Here is an 18,994-nt window from a genome sequence, read left to right as displayed (position 1 = left end):
TGAATGTTAAAATATTCTATTTTAATCCAGTAAGCTCTGAATCTTTTCTCTTCAAAACTATACTAAAACAAAACCAAGTTTTTCTCTTTTTTTTTCAAATGTAACCTCTTGCTCCATCTGGTGTAACTTCCAAATGCACAAAATCCTAAACCCGGACTTAAAATATTTAATGTTTTCCCTCACATGCATAAGCTAATCAATGCCAGTGTTTTAGTGTTTTCTCTTCAACTTCTCGTAACACGCTTCAATACAAAAATGAATCCTTCTAATAATCCAACCACACTCAAAATGCAGGCAAAGTTTTTTTATTTAAATGCTAAACAAGCAGTTACATGAAGTACCTTAGACTCAATAGAATAAACAAAAATTGCTGCTACAGCAGAGAGTAGGACAATATCCCTTAAGACAAAAGATAAAAATGAGGCAATAAATAATCCTAAAAAGGCAAAACAAAGTTAGATAAGAAAGTGGCAAACGTTTAAATTGTTTTTGGGGGAAAAGTGAACAGACAGGAATGGCAAAAACAAGTACATTTAGATCACATAAGCAAAGAAATGAAACAGATCTGAGAGTCAAATGATGTGACGTGGCTTCTCTCCTCCAGGCATGTTGTCAAAACATACACATGTATATTATTGTATTATGTTTCATTTGTTCAACAGTTGCAATACATCGAAATGATGCAGTATCATTAGTTATGTTTTTTAAAGTGCTTTATTCAAAACAATATATTTCTCCCTGACTGCTCTCTTTTCATTTCTGTCATTTGGGTGATCATTGTTTGTTTGTTTTGTTTTTGCTAAAGTCTTTAGCACCATAGCAATTGCTCATTTTATGCCATGGAGTTACAAACAACTGCATTATGAACTGAAATAAGATGGCAAAAAAAATTATACACTGAGAGTGTACAGATTATCTCCACAGTCAAATAATGTTTTGTTTAATAAATTGATCAATTATATGTTTTATTTAAGTGGAAGGAAAAATGAGTTGGATTGTCAACATTTGTCACCAATCATTCAGTAGACAGATTTTCTTTTTGTTGAATACTTTGGCAGATTTCAGTTTTTGCAATTTCTTTGTGATCACGATTCTCTGTCCTTGACTTCCAGAAACTTCTTAGAATATGCTGACTTTTCTGTAAATGAACACAGACCTAGTAATTTTCTTGTCCTTAGCATTGAAAATCCAGCATTAATTGTTAACATATTTCTCTTTTCCCTCATGGGATGTAAATGCAAAGTGCAAGCATTGTGACCTCAACTGACCTGAACAAGGGGAATAGTTAAAGTCAATTGCAAATCCAAATAGAATATTTAAATAAAAACTATGTAGACCACCATCACAGTATCCTTCTGCCATATTAATGAATTCCTCCTCTCTCTTTGTGGTTTATTGTTCTTGTGCTACTAAATGCTCTTGTGTATTTCCTCGTCTGTCTTTTGTCATTTTCTTTATGTGTCCATGCATGCCTTTTCCACTACATACCTAATTTGTTTATGTTTCCCCCTTTCGCAATCATATTTTTCAATTTCACAAAGTCTCTATTTGATGGCACTGTTTTTTCCATTTTCAAGAGGATTAAACGGATAGCTAGATGTTTTTTTTTAAAGTGGCTTTCTGTGAAGTACTTATCTGTACTCAGCGCCTCACCCGTTTAAGACTGATGCTTTATCAAAGTTGGGAAACTTGGGGGAATTCTCTTGCAGAAGGAATGCTAATGAATTGTCAGTCTGACAGGAGACTAAACGCAAATGTTTTTTGCCCCTGGATGTCTGTACTAGCCCATATTAATGCATTTCATTCACAATTGTATGAAATTGTTGAATACAGAGCTGCTGGTTTCTCAGCCAAATGTCTCAGTTGGTTCTGAGTTGGTGAAGAGTTTAACGATCTTTGGGATCAAACCTCAGGAACTTGCATTTGCATATCAGTAATGAAAAACGATCATTCGACAAACAAGTCTTTTATCATAAAGAAATCTTGTGATGCTGGTTGACAGGGGCACTTTAAGACTAACAGCAATTTTAATTTAATTTTAACTTTAAGAAAACCCTTCACAGTAACAAAATGTTTTTTCCCCATTGGTTTATTTGTTTAATTCTGAATTCATAGAAGTGTAGATAGGTTTTGTCTCCATCCTTACAATCTTATAACAACATACAGAGACATTTCTTTTGTGCTGCTGATGACAAGTCAGGAAATCTGCTTAGTTTTTGACATAAATTACATTCTAAGGTGCACCTTCTTGCACTTTAAATGCTAGATTACAGGCATACAAATTATGCTTTTAAATGGCTTTGCTGTGACAGAATATCTCCTCGGGGGGGTATATTAGGAAACAGGAATAATGACTCAGCCAACTATGCTGAGCCAAATGTCAGCGTTTTCACAAAGGTGTTACTTTTTAACTTGGGTGTATCACTGAGGTAGAATGCACTGAACATATTACCTGATTTAGAGCAGCTAATGTTGAGTAATCTTTCTAAAGCCTCACTGATGTTTCTCAAAACAACGAACAGAAAAGTTTACATTTTGCCGATGTCATCTAAAATGGTAGCTGGAATATTAAAATCAGTCCAGTGGAACAAAGCAAGCCTGGATTAACTGAGAGAAATTCAGGATTGAAGATGTTATCTAGAAAATCAGCCAGCAAATGACTTTTCTTCTGTTTTTATTTTTTGTAAAAGGTTGTCCACTACCAATTACCTGATCTTTTTTGTGTAGTTTTTCATAAAAATATTAGTAGAAACACATTTTCTTTTTCAAAATTAGCGCTCCTGGTAAATTTTCCAATTATCTTTTTTGTTGTCGTTTGAGAAAATTGATAAATTTATAATTAGAAAATAACAAATATCGCTTGAAAAATCATCTTTAATTTAAAACAAACACTTGTTTGTTTTAGACTGTGCCTGCCCTTCTGTCCTCCAACCTCACATGATTAGGACTCAACACAAATAATATTCATTCACTAGCCTCGGTTTGACCCACACCTCCTCAGAGTAAAAAGTTATTTTTAAAATGTACTTAGCATGAAGTCTCCCCAAGCCCTTTCTAAAATTTGCCTTTTCTCCTATTTTCCCTGGATCTCCAACTGAGCACACAGACCAAGTTTCTTCAGTTATTCATACAATCATCATTTTCAATAAAAACATCAGTTATTCTCGTCAACACCTTTGTTCATCTCCTATTTTTGCATCAGACTCTAAGCGAATCAAATAAATATTACAGACGTTGTACTTGTTTTTATTTTTTTTTTGTACAGGCCCTTTTAAAATGTCAGATCTGTTTGTAACACCGAGCATTGTGGACTCATTTAATGTGTCCTGAAGAAGAAAAAAGCAAAAGAGTAGCTAAAAGCATCCATTGAATTCACTCTAATTTGCACAAATTGCACCTTTCAAAACCATTCAAAAGCTTAAAAAACAGATTTTTGTTTGCTAATTGCTTTACAAAAAAGGTGGTTCTGAAATCTGTTCTTCATTTTTTAAAATAAATTTATTCACTGCATTTCTTTTGGATTATTTGCCATAGTCCTGCACAATGTTGTGCACATTTGCAAAGTGGGAGAAAAGTAATACAGAGTTGTCGCCATTTTTTTTTTTTTTTACATTTTACAAAATATGGTACGCAAATATATTCAGACCAGATTAAACCCCTATTTTTTTTCCAGTTCAGTGCAAACAACATCCCAATATTTGGGATGAGCATATTTGAACATTGTCAAGAAATATGGCACATTACAACTGCGTCTCGATAGACAACCCAACATTTAATTGTATATTTCATAAATCCGGTCTGTATGTAAATGAGGAAATGGAAATGACATGCTATAGCATACCTGGTGTACAGTGCGCCATAAGGTGACACGGCTCTTATCTGTGAAGAAAACATCATGAACACAAAGATGTTTGACTTCAGCAGGGACAGAGTATGGTCTGAAGACCACACCCTGGAGTAGACTCCAGAAAAACATTTACATCTGGGAGGTACAGAAAGACAATGAATTAGTGTAATCAAGGAAACAGGAACCATAAGCAGCTTCAGGATAGATAACTGTTCTGGTCAGACAAGCAGCAGACGATGGCTTGATTCCACACAGAAAGGATTAACATCAGGTTCTACAAAGCTCTGCAAAGTTTTGTGTTGGTCTGTCTCATGAAATCCAATTAAAATCCTGTAATTTTGGATGTTTTATGCTAGTAACATAAAAAATGGAAAAATCCAACTAGCATTAATTCTCGTTTAAGGCCACTTATTTTTAGTACAGAACTTTGGACAAAACCAATGCCATTCATTTACTTGAAAGGGTTGGCAAGATCATTTCCTGCCTGAAAGACAAAAAGGCGTAAACTCAATTCTCTAAAAACCTGATCTGTGGATGGAAGATGGTGCTATGCAATAAAGTATTGAAGTAGTGCATAGGAAAAGAGTGTTGCAGAGTTTCTGTTCTGTGTTAGATAGCAGCGTGATCCGCCATTAATCATCTTACGACTGCATGTCAACACCAAGAAGAGGAAGCTGAAAGAATAATAAGAATGCACAAGGGAACAGAAGGCCAATAGTTCAATAGTTACGGAGCAGTTTTTCTTCTTTAAGTAAGTCACTTATTCAAAGTCTTTATGTGACTAGAAAGTAATTAACAACACAATTCATTGAGCTAACAAAAAAACTTTTGGTCTGAATGGCTCAGTGGAAATCGCAGAGCCATCATCAGCCCTGTGGGGACGAAGAGAGACTGGCCCTGCTGTTTGCTCTCTGTTATAGAGAAGAGTGATAGATCACCAAAATATTTCCCATGTCATGAAATCCTCCCCCAGGAGCCAGAAGGGATCACTCAGTCAATTATAGTGGCCATGACAGGAGACTTCTACCTCGATACTTGCTTGGAGCCGCGGAGGCTGCACACCTGGACCAAAAGCATCAGCTGCATCAGACACAACTGCAGCTGCTCAACAGTGCTGAGCTTTATGATGTGTGTTACGAGGGGGTCCTTGCGTGAGCCTCTCTTCTGAGATGCCAAACAACCAAATTGCATCCTTTCCATCACAATGAGTGGTGTGAACATCAGAGAGCCCCTCTGCATCATCTGGATCTTCATGCCTGTGGATGATGACTTAAATGAGATGCAAGGAATATAATCAAGCTGTGGGTAGCAAACACAAACTCCTATGCTAACTTGTGCTAAAATCAGCCGTAACTATTTATGCGACCCTGTAGAATCTAGATGGCATTCTGATACATAATCAAAATTCACTGCGTATTTCTCAGTTTAGTTGTGAAAACATAAATTGGCTCTTAGGAAGAAAACTGCCAGGCGATCATTTAAAGCAATCCAAGTCACTGATACCAAACAGGTCTGTAAGCACACAAAGCACACAAAGAAGAGCTCTAAAGTTATTTGTTGGATATAGTAAACATTACGCAACTTCTTTCAGATTCTGGCATGGTGCTAACTTGTCCAACTAGATTCATCATCATGCTTTTTTCTTACCATTTATGGCAGTCATTGCACACGACGCAGCAATTTGCAAATCCTGGCAGAGTGTGCTGTTGGATCTTGAAAGTCAAACGAGTCTGTTCAGGTTGTTCTGGGCATCTTTGAAAACTGCTACCACAAATTCCTGCTGCCAAATTATCTTGAAACACATGCAGAGTTCTCACATGACTCAGGAGTTTTGCTGCAGCCATAGAGAATAATGACAAACACTTTGGAAGGCTAAATGTGAATAAAATCATTGATGGCAGCACAAGTAGTCAGACTTTGAGTTCAACCATGCACAAAACATCATTATGCAAACTAAAACCTTCTGTCATGTCTCAGTTTATGCATTCTGGATACAGTACTTTGCTTGTTGAACAGGTCAATTTCTATGCAGTTAAATAAGGATTTATAATGACTTTAAAAAATAAGAAAATAAAAACTTACTGTGGCAAAAGTTTAACTTTATAGCTTAGTGATTTTGTTTAGGGTTTTTGATACATTTCCATGATACAAACCCTGTAGTCATTGACATCAAACTCATTTTCATTTCAGATCATTAACGTCTTCAAATGGCTGGTTGTGGAAGAATCTATTGACAAAACCACAATGTCTACATGTTCAATTTGTATTTCTTAAAATGTAAAAAATGTTCACATCTTGTCACAGTGATGTAATTTGGTCCTGTAAAAATTAAAATTGATTTGATTTGACTGATAAAATAATACTTAAGCACAACTTAAAGTTAACAGTTGTGAGCTAAAACAACTATTTGGGCAGTAACTATTTATGTGACCCTGTAGAATCGAGATGACCAGAAAAAAATAGTTATGGCGGGCTGGATTTGGCCCGCAGACCTTAGGTTGTAATCAAAAACAACAATGAGGAATAAAAAGAGGCTTAGTGGTTTACCCAAGGATTATTTGAGGGCAAACTAGAACCAAAGCAGCAAATTCTGACTGAAAAGCAGCCACTATAACTCCAGAAATAAAAGCTCTGGTAAAAATATCATTCTAAATATAAGTAAAGTCAAAACTATTTCATTAAGAGATAATATAATAGTACACCATAACCATTAAATTTAAAGGCTAGTGCTTTGAAGTCCCCCTGTCGTTGTTTTGCTTTGTTTGTTTGTGGTAACAACAACTTACATGACATTATCTTCTTCCTGCTTGTCTCCCTATTAGGAAATAAAATTAGTTTAGGTGCCTGAAAACCCAATTACTGGTCGAGATAGAACCTATCCGATGTGTCGTTGCATGTCTGTGTAAAAAGGTTGAGGCAACACCATTGATTTAAGTGGCTCTGATTGGACAAATATTGCTTATTTCCTGAAGCTGGTCCATCAGCTTTGGTATGAGGAAAAAGAAAAGATGGGTTTCAAAAGATCGGTCTAACAAAATATGTTGTTAGACCAATCGCACAGTGACACAGCAGTGCATTTCATAGAAACGTGTCATCAGATAACAAAAAAAAAGCTCAGAGAAAAACTGGTTTGGTTCCAGTCTTTATAGGTGACATAGCTCAGCAGTAGGACGGGAACAGTGAGTCATACCATGTGGCTCCAAGCTGAGCTTATGCCTCTGCATTTTACACCCTCATGCCCCACACAGAAACAACCACACACAGCTCTCCCAAAACAACTAAAATAGACAATTAATATACAACTAAAGTTGTTAAGTTGTATGGATTTTGAATAATTTTTAGTACCATAAATAGATTTAAAAGATGTCATGACAGTTATACAGCTTGCGTCAACATGTCTGCTCAGACCTTGTCTGACCTGGAGGATTAAGACCCAACACTGTCTTCTAGGTCTTCTCAATATTTTCTAAAGTTGGATACATATGTACTCTAGGGTAGTACAAAATAAGTTGTATGAGATTTATATATAAAAGTCACAAATTTACCACATCCCAATAAGGTGATATTTCAAAACAGCACGTACTATGTAGGACACAATAAAATCAGATTAATTTATTTGCTATCCAAATACAAGTTTTTAATCAAGACATATCTCTGGAATGAATTTCATGTGTTTATCAGTATCTGCATAGGGTACCCACTGTTTGGGTATAGTATTACGAAAACACAGAAAACAACAATATGTGCTTTGGTATTTGTAAAATAATTACAATTGATATGATCACCTGGACGTTTCCCATTGCATTTTGCCACAACGGACAGCACTGAATTTGAATTAAAACAGCAAATGAAACAAAGATTGTTAATCTAATGTGTAGATTTCTAAATACTGGACTGTTGGAATCGTTTTTTTTTTTCTGGTTCTCTGTCTGATTTGATAAGTGTTATGTTCAGCAGCATTTAAATCCTGGTGCTCCAGTGTTGTCCAGAAAACAAGGTAAGTCATAACAAACCATTACTGAGGACTTTGGTTCAAAACCTGTTCTGATTAGCAGAGAGAGCATGCACTTCAATTTGGCTGGAGCAACCGGGGTCACCACCATTCAAGACCCGACTTTGAAATTAGTACTAAACTTTTTTTTTTTTTGCCAAAAGCACAAGCTGCCCCAACAAAAGATGCCACCATAGACAGTGAGTCGCATTACCATTATCCATAATGGTGAATAATGGTTATGAAAAAGAGTTATGAAAAAGAGTTCATAACATGATACTCTTTTTGATGGTCTTGACAAAATGCAGTAACAGCACCATTTACAAATTACAAAATTTAGCTACAATTTACATTATTTAGCTACAAAAGAGGCTTTTGGATAGCTAAATAATGGGGGGTGGACAGGATCTGTAATTGGTACATGATTAATCACATTAAAGATATGAAATGGGACTGCACAGACTGTTGCCTTGCAGCAAGAAGGTCCTGGGTTCGATTCCCACCCCAGAGTCTTTCAGCATGGAGTTTGCATGTTCTCCCTATGCATGTGTCGGTTCTCTCTGGGTTCTCTTTGGGCTTCCTCCCACAGCCCAAAAAACATGGGTGTCAGGTAAGTTGGCTTGAGTGTAGTTGAATTGCACCAGAAGGGCCAATGGTGCAACTTTTCTGTCCCAGGGCAGCTATGGCTACCATCCATTAGCTTGCCATCATTACCATGTGAATGGAAATTACCTACTGTAAAGAGTCTTTGCATGTCTTTGCATGACATCAAACTATATAAGTTTGATATCATTTCATTAAGACGGAAAAACAAAAACAAATATTCTGCTGGAGTTCGAAACTATATGGCTTCTCTATTGATCAAGGTAATGGGAAATGTTTTATAATGTTGCATTTAATGTGATAACCAGCACTTTGGTTTTGAGACAAAATGTCTCGTTTATAACACAAATGTATTAAGGGATTACAAATGAGGCAGGGAATCAATATTCAATTACTTTCCTACCACAACAGTATAAAGAGGCTCAATGATTTCATGTTATTTTGTGTTTTGTTCTTTTAGTCACAATCATTCAAAACTGCGTGAAAGAGTAATCAACCAACTTGAAAGAACCTAAATTAAATGGAGGTCAATCACAGCAAAGAGGTGGGAAAGATTATTTTCTTCTGAAATGTCATGGTTAACACATCACTGTTACTTGGCAGCGCAGGATAAAAACATCTTATCCCAGTTTATGTCTATTTATAGTCATGTGGTTAGTTTGGACTCTTAGTTCTCCATTCAGGCGTTTGAATCTTGCAGTCGCAGGATAAGCCATGTGAAAGCATCGTGTAGGTCATTGATGCTCCCGAATACAGGCATTTCATTTCATTTTAATAAGATGTCAGTCTGGTAACTGAGCATGGCGCAAGCTGTGTAGCACTCCCACTGCTATGTTGGAATTGCCTTATCTTATCATTAGCTACACAGTGGATTCTTTTTTTAAATAAATAATACTGTCAATTTTTATTTAGCCAGATGCTTTAATGAAAATTTTGTCGACATAAAACGTAGAAGTTCTTACAGCCGCTCTCCTTTTCTCTCCCGATGACAAGAATAATGTGCCTTGAATCCTATATTTAAACTCTGTCATGTTTCACTGCACTGTCGATGTCAGATTTTACAAGTCTGAAAGCAATTCTCTTAAATTTACAAACATGCTTTGGGAATAGTGGCAGCACTATTTTAGACAGTGCTGGTTTTTCAGCTCGTTATTCGCATCGAGAAAAAAAATGGGTTTCTCATGCAACCAAACCAACATTTGTATATGTTACAGCTATACTGGATGTTTGTGATATGGCTGACCACTCAGGTCACCACCATGGTGAGGAACCTTCTGATGCTCAGCAAACAAAATAAACACACAAAAAAACGCTCCCCCACAACTTGTGGTGTTGTTCACAGGCTTCATTATGGCCTTATGTTTATTGGTGATATAAATATGATCTGCTGCATAGCCAGCTAGTTTTATCATGTGCTTATTAAGAAAAAAAACAAAGTACTTTGTGTAAAGCCAATCGTGAGACCAGGCCAGTTTAGTTGCCCGAGCAAAATCTAAGTCGGCCTCAATCATATATTTATATATTTGTACTTGGATGTTGGACAAATAAAATGTTAAAAGTCTTTAAATGTCTACTTTTAATCCAGTTTTAAAAAAATATTCTTGTCATAACAAAAGCGATAACACTTATCAAAAACTTTCAACATCCTGGTATAAAATGTCACACCAAACTCTCAATGACCCGGTCAACAATACTGCACTGCGGTCAATTTTCAAAGAAATAATTTTGCTGTAATTTACAATTCACATTGATTTTCCAGTAGCTCCACGATTTCCCATTTTTCACACCTCTGAGCTACATTCAGGGCTGTCGATCCAGAAGAGTCCATCAGTGTCTTGTCTGCTCCATTTAGCAGCAGACCTTTAACAATGGGCACGCAGCCATGTTGGCAAGCTAAGTGTAAAGGTGTTGCCTTTCCTGAGTTTAATGCATTGACGTCTGCCTGATGTGATATTAAGTGGAGGACACATGGGAAGCAAAGACTGGCACAGGCGAGGTGCAGGGGTGTCCATCCGTCACTTTCCTCTTTGACGTTTGGGTCAGCTTTTGCTGCCAGAAGCTTCACCACTACCTCCGATTCACTCTGGTGACAGGCCAGGTGCAGTGGAGTCCATCCATTCTGGCCTTTTGCATTCACTGAACCGCCCTTATGCTCCAGAAGGACCACCACAGCCTCATGTCCTCTTAGGGCTGCCAGGTGCATTGGAGTCCACTCTTGATCGGTCTTGCAGTTTGGGTTGGCCCCGTTGGAAAGCAGCTGCCTGCAAATGCCTGCGTGACCCTTCAGAGCAGCCAGGTGAAGTGGTGTGTATCTCCTGATGTCTGAAATGTTCGTTTTGACCTCCTTAGTCAACAAGAGTCTGACTACACGGTTGTGGCCTTGCTCGGCTGCCAGATGGAGAGCAGTGGAGAAAGAGTAGTCCACAGCGTTCGGATCCACACCACGACCAATGAGTAGTTTGGCGATGTTGACATGCCCGTAGGAGCATGCAATGTGGAGCGGGGTTCTACCGTTTTCCTCCACCTGATTTACAATGGCGTCCTCCGACATCCGCGAAAGCAGCAGGCGCACAACTGTCTCATGGCCGTTCTGGCACGCCAGGTGGAGCGGCAACCAACCGGCTTTTTCTCGCACGTCGGCCGCAGCTCCTCTTTCCAGTAGGTGACGAATGGTTCTGTCATCACCATTCTGTGCTGCAAAATGCAGCGGCGTCCACTGGTCTTTGTCCCCTTGCGTTGTAGATGCCCCATGGTCCAGCAGCAAACAGGTGATGTCATAAAACCTGTGAAAAAAGATATAATTTGACATCATAATCTTCTGCTGTTTGTTGAAGAAGTACGCGTATCACTCTTAATAGAATAGAAAAAAAAATTGCCACACCAAGGCCACGCATTTGTATTTAACCAATCGTGTGTTGAAGTTCAACATTTCTCTTAGTATTCTTCTCAAAAAGAATATGACAAACAAAAAATTAAGCAAGTGGGATTAGGGATGTAGAATGTCCAGCTGGATAATTTACAGTGAAGCTTAAAATTATTCATATCACTGGCAGGTTAAAATCTAAATTGATATACATTCAACCAAGAATTTAATTTCTGCTAGAAAATGAGACCAACATATTTCAGAGATAATGAAACAAAGTATGCAGTTTTGACAAAAAAAAAAAAAAAAGTAAGTGGCATGTTGAAAATTATGGGTACTCTTTTCAATGGATATCTCTGTATTATTAGAGGACTCAAACCTTTTTTTCAAAGCCTTTTAAGCATTATGCACCCACCCACAATGCACTGCAACTAGGGCCCAAACTTTTTGATCTTTTGCAGGAGCAACAATGGACAACATTGAATATAATATGAAACTGCAAGTGTTTTATGAAAATATATTCTCAAAAAGGTTTATTTTACATAATATCCCTCCTTTAAGAGGTGCCTCTGTTGGTTTATTTACAAAATTTTATCAAGAAGAGTCACATTATGAATTTTAATTTCCTACACAGTATGCACTGAGAGAGTCTTCTCTGTGAAAGCACAAACAGATAAGCTGGCCAGTGTTTTATCTCCTGAATGCTTGACCCAGCTGGTTGTGTTTATCTAAACCACTGACTCACAGGAGATTGTTCACATATTTCTGTCTTCTTAAACTGGCCCTTAGAAAAGTATTTGACCTCCGACCCTGCTGAATGATCATTTTTCAACCTCAACAATCCCTCCTTTCACATCTTTTAAAAGTGAAAATCAGTTTGTGTCCGACATTTCCCTTTTTGTTTCTTTTGGTCATTTGGTTTAAGTAAGAATCTCCTCTTCTGCTCATAAGAGCGGCATTATTCTTCTCTCTGAGCTCCAAAGAGAAGTAAATGTGCATCGCATGAAAAGTTCATCAGTGTTCTTCACAAAATGTTAATATATTCAAGCTCCAACATCAACCACTCTGCCTTGCTCCACTCAAAGAACACTTTGTGCCCAGATTTTTATACAGACCTTTGCAAAACAGCGATGATAAGGGGAGTGTAACCTCTGGCAGTTGTACAGTTCACTTCAGCACCCAGACTCAGGACATGCTTGACACTTTCTGCATCACCGCTGGCTACTGTGAAGTGAAGGAGGCTCTTTTGGCCCGAAAACTGCATGTCCACGTCATCTCCTTTCACAGACTGCCTGAAACTACAGAAGTCCTTTTTGGCCAGCATGGAGAGAATGCTGTTCTTGCTGTGTTGGTCATCTGTAAAAGGAAAACAAAGGACAGAAATGCTGATCACTCCACAGTAAAATTAAATTGTGAGGGTTTTTTTTTCTTCTTCTTTATTAAAGGCAACTTTTCTGTCGTTACATAACTGCAGGCTTTGAAATGCTACAGGGTTTGTCTTTCTGGTGCAAGGAGAGCTTAATGTCAGTCACATTACGGTGTAAAATGTTTGCATTTTACACCATAATTTTGCATGTGTGTTCATATATACTTGTTTAACTTAGTTGTACAGAAACAAGTGGAACAGAACGGCACCTCCTTTAATCAATACTACTGAAATCTTTTACACCCTTTACTATGTGTATTTGCAGTACAGCTAGGTTCTTTCTGTTCTAACTCCTCATTAGGTTTTGAAATTATTTAGTGTATATGCTCATTATAACCAAGGTTTTGTTACTTCATATTGGGGGTTTTGGTCAGGAGATTAATAAAAGCTTATATTACCATAAAAAACACACCAGTACTTGTGTTTTCAAGCGATGTCGATACTTCCAGTCGCTTTCCTGACTCTAGCAATACTTTTACAGTACTGCAAATGTTTAGCTCATTTTTAAACCTCACATCTTCATGCATAAGTGTTTCTATATCAGAGCAACTAAACTAATTTCTAACACGGACAACGTTAAGTGAGTCATTTAAATCTGAAAAGAGTGGGATTCATTTGCATCCAGCCTCCTTTACCTTGAGAAAAAGGTGTCAGTGGCATCATCATGCTTTTCTTCAGCAGGACCAGAAAAGCAGCGTGTGACGCCACATTTTGCAAATTTTTCAATTAGCCAACTCAGTTGCACATTCCTCTGGACTGGAGGAATGTGCAGTCAAGAGGTATTATGACTACATGGTTTATTATGTAGAAATCTCACCCTTACTGTGCATTACTTTTTGTTTTTTATTCTGCTTTATATATGTTATATTTTGTCTTTGAGTGACTATTTGATGTTATTGCCCGTCACTTTGCTGCAGTCGCACAGGGATTTTCCTATTGCAGGATATTTCTATTCTATTCTATTCTATTCCTTTTCATTTCAAATTATAAACTCTAGCATTTTAACTTCCTGAATAAAATACTCTACAGGAAAGAGAGATGCAGGTATAATACCACATTTGAAGAGTTAGTAAGTTGTGTCCCAGTTGTGTATGTGAATCCATCTGGACTTACCTGAAAGTGTTTCAGACGTCTCAGGTAAACTGACCTACAGGGGGAAAGACAAATATAAAAAAAAATACCACAGATTATTGTAAACTTGAATTTATGTTTATCTCATTACAAAGCCAAGTAATGGGTGGTTATAGTTTTATAAAGCTTAACAGAGCCTGTGCTTTTTTAAGGCATTCAGTTATTTACCAAGAGGATGATTTCTTTTTTAGGCTCTAGAAACAACCCCCTTGGTTTCTAGAGCTTAAAAATGTCACTGCCTACATATACAGTGACTTTGTAAATTAAATTTTGCAATATTATTCTAACAACCTACACTGCATATAAAACAACATGCAGCTTTGTAGGCCAACTCTGGATGATTAAACAAGTTATATGACTAGAATCTCACATCTATGATCAGAGGACAGAAAACAGGACTGAGAGTCATATGTCTAGTAGGCATACAAAAGAAAGAACAAAACAAAATCTCAAATGAGAAAAGAGGAGAAATCACAAATAAAACCGAGAACAGGTAAACAATAGCTACTGAGAAGTTTCAGGTGAGCACAATGCAACACTAACAGAGAAAAATACAAAAGAATACAAGCAAAGCTTAGTGAGAGCATCAGAGTGAACTAACTTTGTTTACTGGTGATAACATCCAGGGATACTTTGATTCCTGCTCAGTTTTGCCTTTCCTTTGACCAGTTATTGTTCCAGGGATCTTCAGGACTTCGTTCAGAGTCTCTGTTTTCCTCAGAGTGTCTGCAAACAAAAAGCAGGGAACCTCTAAGACTATATTGAAGACAAACATCATGTTGAACAAAAAAATTACTGTCGACAGCACAAAGGTGTTGACTGAACTGTAGCTCAAAAGCCCAGTGGGATTGTCTAAAATTTGCTTTGGTGTGGAATGTTCATGCATGGCTTAGCACTAAATTCAGTCACAGATGTGAAATGTGGGATAATTACAAATTGGCAGATGAGGTTTTTATAAATAAACATGACACTGATTTGTGTTCACCAAAACAATTCCTGTATAAACACCCATGTGCTTGTAAAAACCTTGTGGGAATGATTAAGTCTAATATTACCAATGTAGTTTTCAGCCACACTCATGAGAGGATTCTCAAAAAACCTATTCTTGTCTCAGTTATCATACTGAGACCAAGGGAAAGCACATGCTGCTTAATTGGCATAATTTGGATGAATGCATGTAAAACACAAGATCCTGAAACTGTTACGTTTTTTAATAATAATTTTTGTTGTTGGAACCTGAGAATAGGGGCCTCATCTGGGGATTCTTGTCCCAGCACTGTTGCATGATGCAGATCAACTCGTCACACTCCTGGGGCCTCGTCTCAGGAATCATATCCAAACAGGGCCTCTTCCCTTTTGACACCTGCAGCAGCACTTTGGTCACACTGCACCCTGCGATGATAAGATATGTCTGTCACTTCAATTCACTTAATCTATTTTACACAAAAGTACTTCTCAGAATAGTTTGCATCAACTGGAACTAATTGGATCAAGACACATGAAACAGCAGCAGAAAAGTTCAAAAGCCTTTCATCTTCAGCAGTTAAATATGTACTTCCTCATTGGAATAAGTAAAGAAACTTAGTAAAGCTTTTGTCTATTATCTTTGAATATTATCTGTGCTGTAATTAAACCATTTTGGTCCTTGAATTTCATAGCTTGTGATTTTTGTCATTAACCATTCACTTTTCTTTTGCTGCATGTGATATATGAATATTCATTTTGCATGGGTTTCTACTAGACCTGTACAAATTAAGTGGTTTTTTTCTCTCTGTACACATCGTATGTCTATATTGTTTTTGCACATCTAAAGACTAACAGTTTTGCACATTCTTCTTTGCAACAGAGCTTAATCTTAGTCAGATTGGTCGGAGAGCACATTCGAACCTCCGTTTTCAAGTCCAGCCACAGATTATACATTGGACTTAGGTTTTGAACTGTAACACAAGAATTAATTTAGTCTTAAATTGTTATCATGCTCAAAGGTGAACTTTTACTCCAGTTTCTAATGTTGTTCAGGTTAAGGTGCTGTAATTTTCTCCAATCCTCAGCATTTTTTCAAAGTGCATGAAGAGCCACTATTGTCTCACCAGAGCTGTGAAATTCTTACAGCTCCCCCAGAGTAAATAAAAGCCTGTTGTCTGCCTCTCTAAAGTTGTGCTTTTCTTGCCCAGCCTGTCAGCATCACTAGATGCTTTGGCAATGACATAGTAACGAAGGTTAAATGCAAATGTGCGACACAACTTTTAGATTCTTATCTGTCAATGCAATAAACAGATTGTGTTTCAATTGTCTTCTCTTAGAATGACAAAATGATACATAAAACGGACTTACTATGAAAACATGGCATAGGACCGACTTACTTTCTAATACGGCAGTAAGATCTTTGAAGCCTCAGTAAATTTTACTCTAAGAAACACGTTTTGACCTTGTTAAATGTTACATAAAGTAAGAGTAATACATTTGTTTGATGTGGAGATGTGATTCATTTCATATAATTAATTCCTACCTGTGTAGGGTTTCTGCTGTGTCAGTATCTCCCAAATCACTATCCCAAAGCTGCAGATCAAAGCAGGAAAAGGATTTTCAATAATAAATGTATCATTTTACATTATGTGCATTCAGGAAACTTTGTGACATATGCTCTTTCACACAAAGGGCACTGAGAACTTTTCCTGTCCTTCTTCCAGACATCCAATAAAATATTAAGAAAAAAGGGGCAAGAGAGAGTGAGTCAGATGGGAGCAAAATGTTCAATGTCTCTTTGACTGGAAAACCTCAGAAACATCCCAGAATACAGAAGAGAACAAGGTTATGCTGTGCGGATTTTGGGTTGTGCACTGAATCAAAAAAATAACAAATTAAATACAGAGATTCTGATTGTGGACACTGAAAGCAGCCCATAGCAGGTCACCTGTAAACATCAAACGCAGTTCCTGGTGAATCGGAGCATTCGGTGAAGACCTCGGGAGGAATGTAGTTTATGTTGCCTCTTGCCATCAGGCGCTCCATGAACGTCGCCTTGCACATGCCATCCTCCCAGTGGACAAGACCAAAATCTGAAACCTTTGGCAAGAACAGCTGAAATAACTCATCATCATACAGCACTGATGGATGTTATCTGGAAAGGTGATTCACTGACCTTGACATGAAGATGATCGTCCAGTAGGATATTGGACGTCTTGAGGTTAAGATGAAGCAGCGGAGGCTTCGTGCTGTGAAGGAAATTCATGGCCATGGAAATCTCATGGATTATCTGGAACTTCTTTTGCCACATGAAGTTGTGACTGGCTAGGAGATTGTTTAGGGATCCATTACTCATGTACTCCATGACAACAGCTGTAGCTTCGCTGCACACGCCGTAGATGGACAGAATGTATTTAAACTTTAGCTTGGCCATGTTGGACAATACATCTTTTGTTTTCCTGTTAAGTAAAATAGTAGAAAAAAAGAAAACAATGAGGAAATATTTGTAGTTTTGACTTTATAAAAATATTAAAACATACAGACCGTGGTCCAAAAGTCTACATGCTTTCAAAAACAAAACGAGCTTGAAAGTCACAAACTGTGTTTTTATACCGCAGGGTTGTTTTGCTAAAAAATAAAGATCTGGGTGCATACAAGTGAAATTAATTTGTCATTTACTGGTAAACATAAGTAAACAATGCAATGAGTGTAGGATGAAAAGAACCATCAGTTGGTTATTGCAAAGGTAATTAGTAATAATGACCTGAGTTATAATGGTAAAGCAGTGGTATATAGGACACAGTCACATGGAGCAGCAATGCGACTGCATTTTATATGCCAGGCCAACAGGCCATCCATTGTGGCTTCGTGCAGTATTGTTGTCAAGTCAAGAGTTCAATAATCCACTAAGTATTTTTGTATTTGCTGTTTGGCTCCTGTACTGTCTACCAGAGGGTGGCAGGTGGAAACATCTTTATAAAATCCTTACAAAGTCCTCACAATATAAATTTATGTTTTGTCTGCTGTTTTTACAGCGTCAAATCAGATATATAGCATAAAAATGACTCATGTACACACACATTGTTGTTTGTGAACTTCTATCAAATGTATGACAAAATTACAGGTAGTTATTTAAGAACTTCTTTTTATTTAAGTCATTGATTTAATTCAGTTTGCTCTCTCCTTTGCCTCAGTTTGACCTCTGGAACATAGCTCAAACTGGGCAAATGTTAAACTTTTAACATCTACCATGTTCATCCACTCCAAAGCCAGTATGTGTTTGGGAACACTCAGTTCTGGCCAGGTTTCAATGATCTGATACAACCTGTCTCCCTCGGGTGAAGTTTAACTGGGTCTGATGTCAAAGAACAAGCCAGAAACTTTTAATTCGTAACATAAGCTGGAGGATTGTGGAACACCAAAGTCATTCTAATCAAATGTATGCACCCAGTTCCTTTTTTTTTTTATCTTTGTTATCCATGTTGTGTGAATTGTTCAATATGAAAAACCTTCCAGAGAGTTGAATGTATTTCATACCTGTAAGAGTTGTTGGCAGTCAAGGTTGCATCAAAGGTTTTCAGAGCACATTTTTCCCGCCAGACCTTGACTTTGACTTGGTACACATGACCAAATCTACCTTCGGCCACCTTAATCCATTCAGCCTCAAAGTCGTCCCTCTTGAAGTCCCTGAATTGTCCAGGTGATGAGTCACAGCGATCCATTTGTACAAGGATCCTCAGGCCACCATTAGAGACCAGTCCTAAACAGAAACAGCTTTTATCCTACAGATCCATCTCACCCAGCTGATCTGCGGGAACCTGTTGCTCATTCAGGTAAACAGGAACGTTCATAGCATACACAAAGAGCTTTGCCCTTTGTGGGCGGAGCTGAAGTGCTCTTACGAAGTTGTGTTGTTATGTTGCTCAACCAGTTTTCCAACATTCATGGTTTCTTATGGAACAACTCTGCAATCTAAGCAATGCAATCTAAACCTACAATCTCTCTACTTCGATGGTAAGATAATATAAACTTTAAATTTAACAACAACAGAGGATCAGTTATTCTGGCTGAAATCATACTTACACACATAGAGACTGAAGTCTACATTTACAGTGACTCTAATGAATCGCCCATCTATCTCATTCTAGTTCAACAAGACATTTATTT

At 37.5% G+C, this 18,994-nt stretch overlaps 1 protein-coding gene across 1 annotated transcript; it reads right to left on the bottom strand.

The window, feature by feature from the left end:
• Positions 1-9,350: 9,350 nt before the first annotated feature.
• ankk1 (ankyrin repeat and kinase domain containing 1) lies at positions 9,351-18,634 on the bottom strand. The gene is made up of 9 exons (XM_055027725.1): positions 18,365-18,634; positions 17,004-17,286; positions 16,776-16,927; positions 16,371-16,420; positions 15,098-15,253; positions 14,463-14,587; positions 13,844-13,877; positions 12,420-12,660; positions 9,351-11,224 (listed from the first exon to the last, which is right to left on the bottom strand). The coding sequence occupies exons 1-9, from the start codon at positions 18,547-18,549 to the stop codon at positions 10,177-10,179; spliced, it is 2,274 nt and encodes a 757-aa protein (XP_054883700.1). The 5' UTR covers positions 18,550-18,634; the 3' UTR covers positions 9,351-10,176.
• Positions 18,635-18,994: the final 360 nt, after the last annotated feature.

Source organism: Poeciliopsis prolifica, unplaced genomic scaffold (assembly GCF_027474105.1).
Source record: "Poeciliopsis prolifica strain line A6 unplaced genomic scaffold, Auburn_PproV2 SCAFFOLD004, whole genome shotgun sequence".
Classification (NCBI taxonomy): domain Eukaryota; kingdom Metazoa; phylum Chordata; class Actinopteri; order Cyprinodontiformes; family Poeciliidae; genus Poeciliopsis; species Poeciliopsis prolifica.
This window is presented reverse-complemented; position numbering and strand designations above follow the sequence as displayed.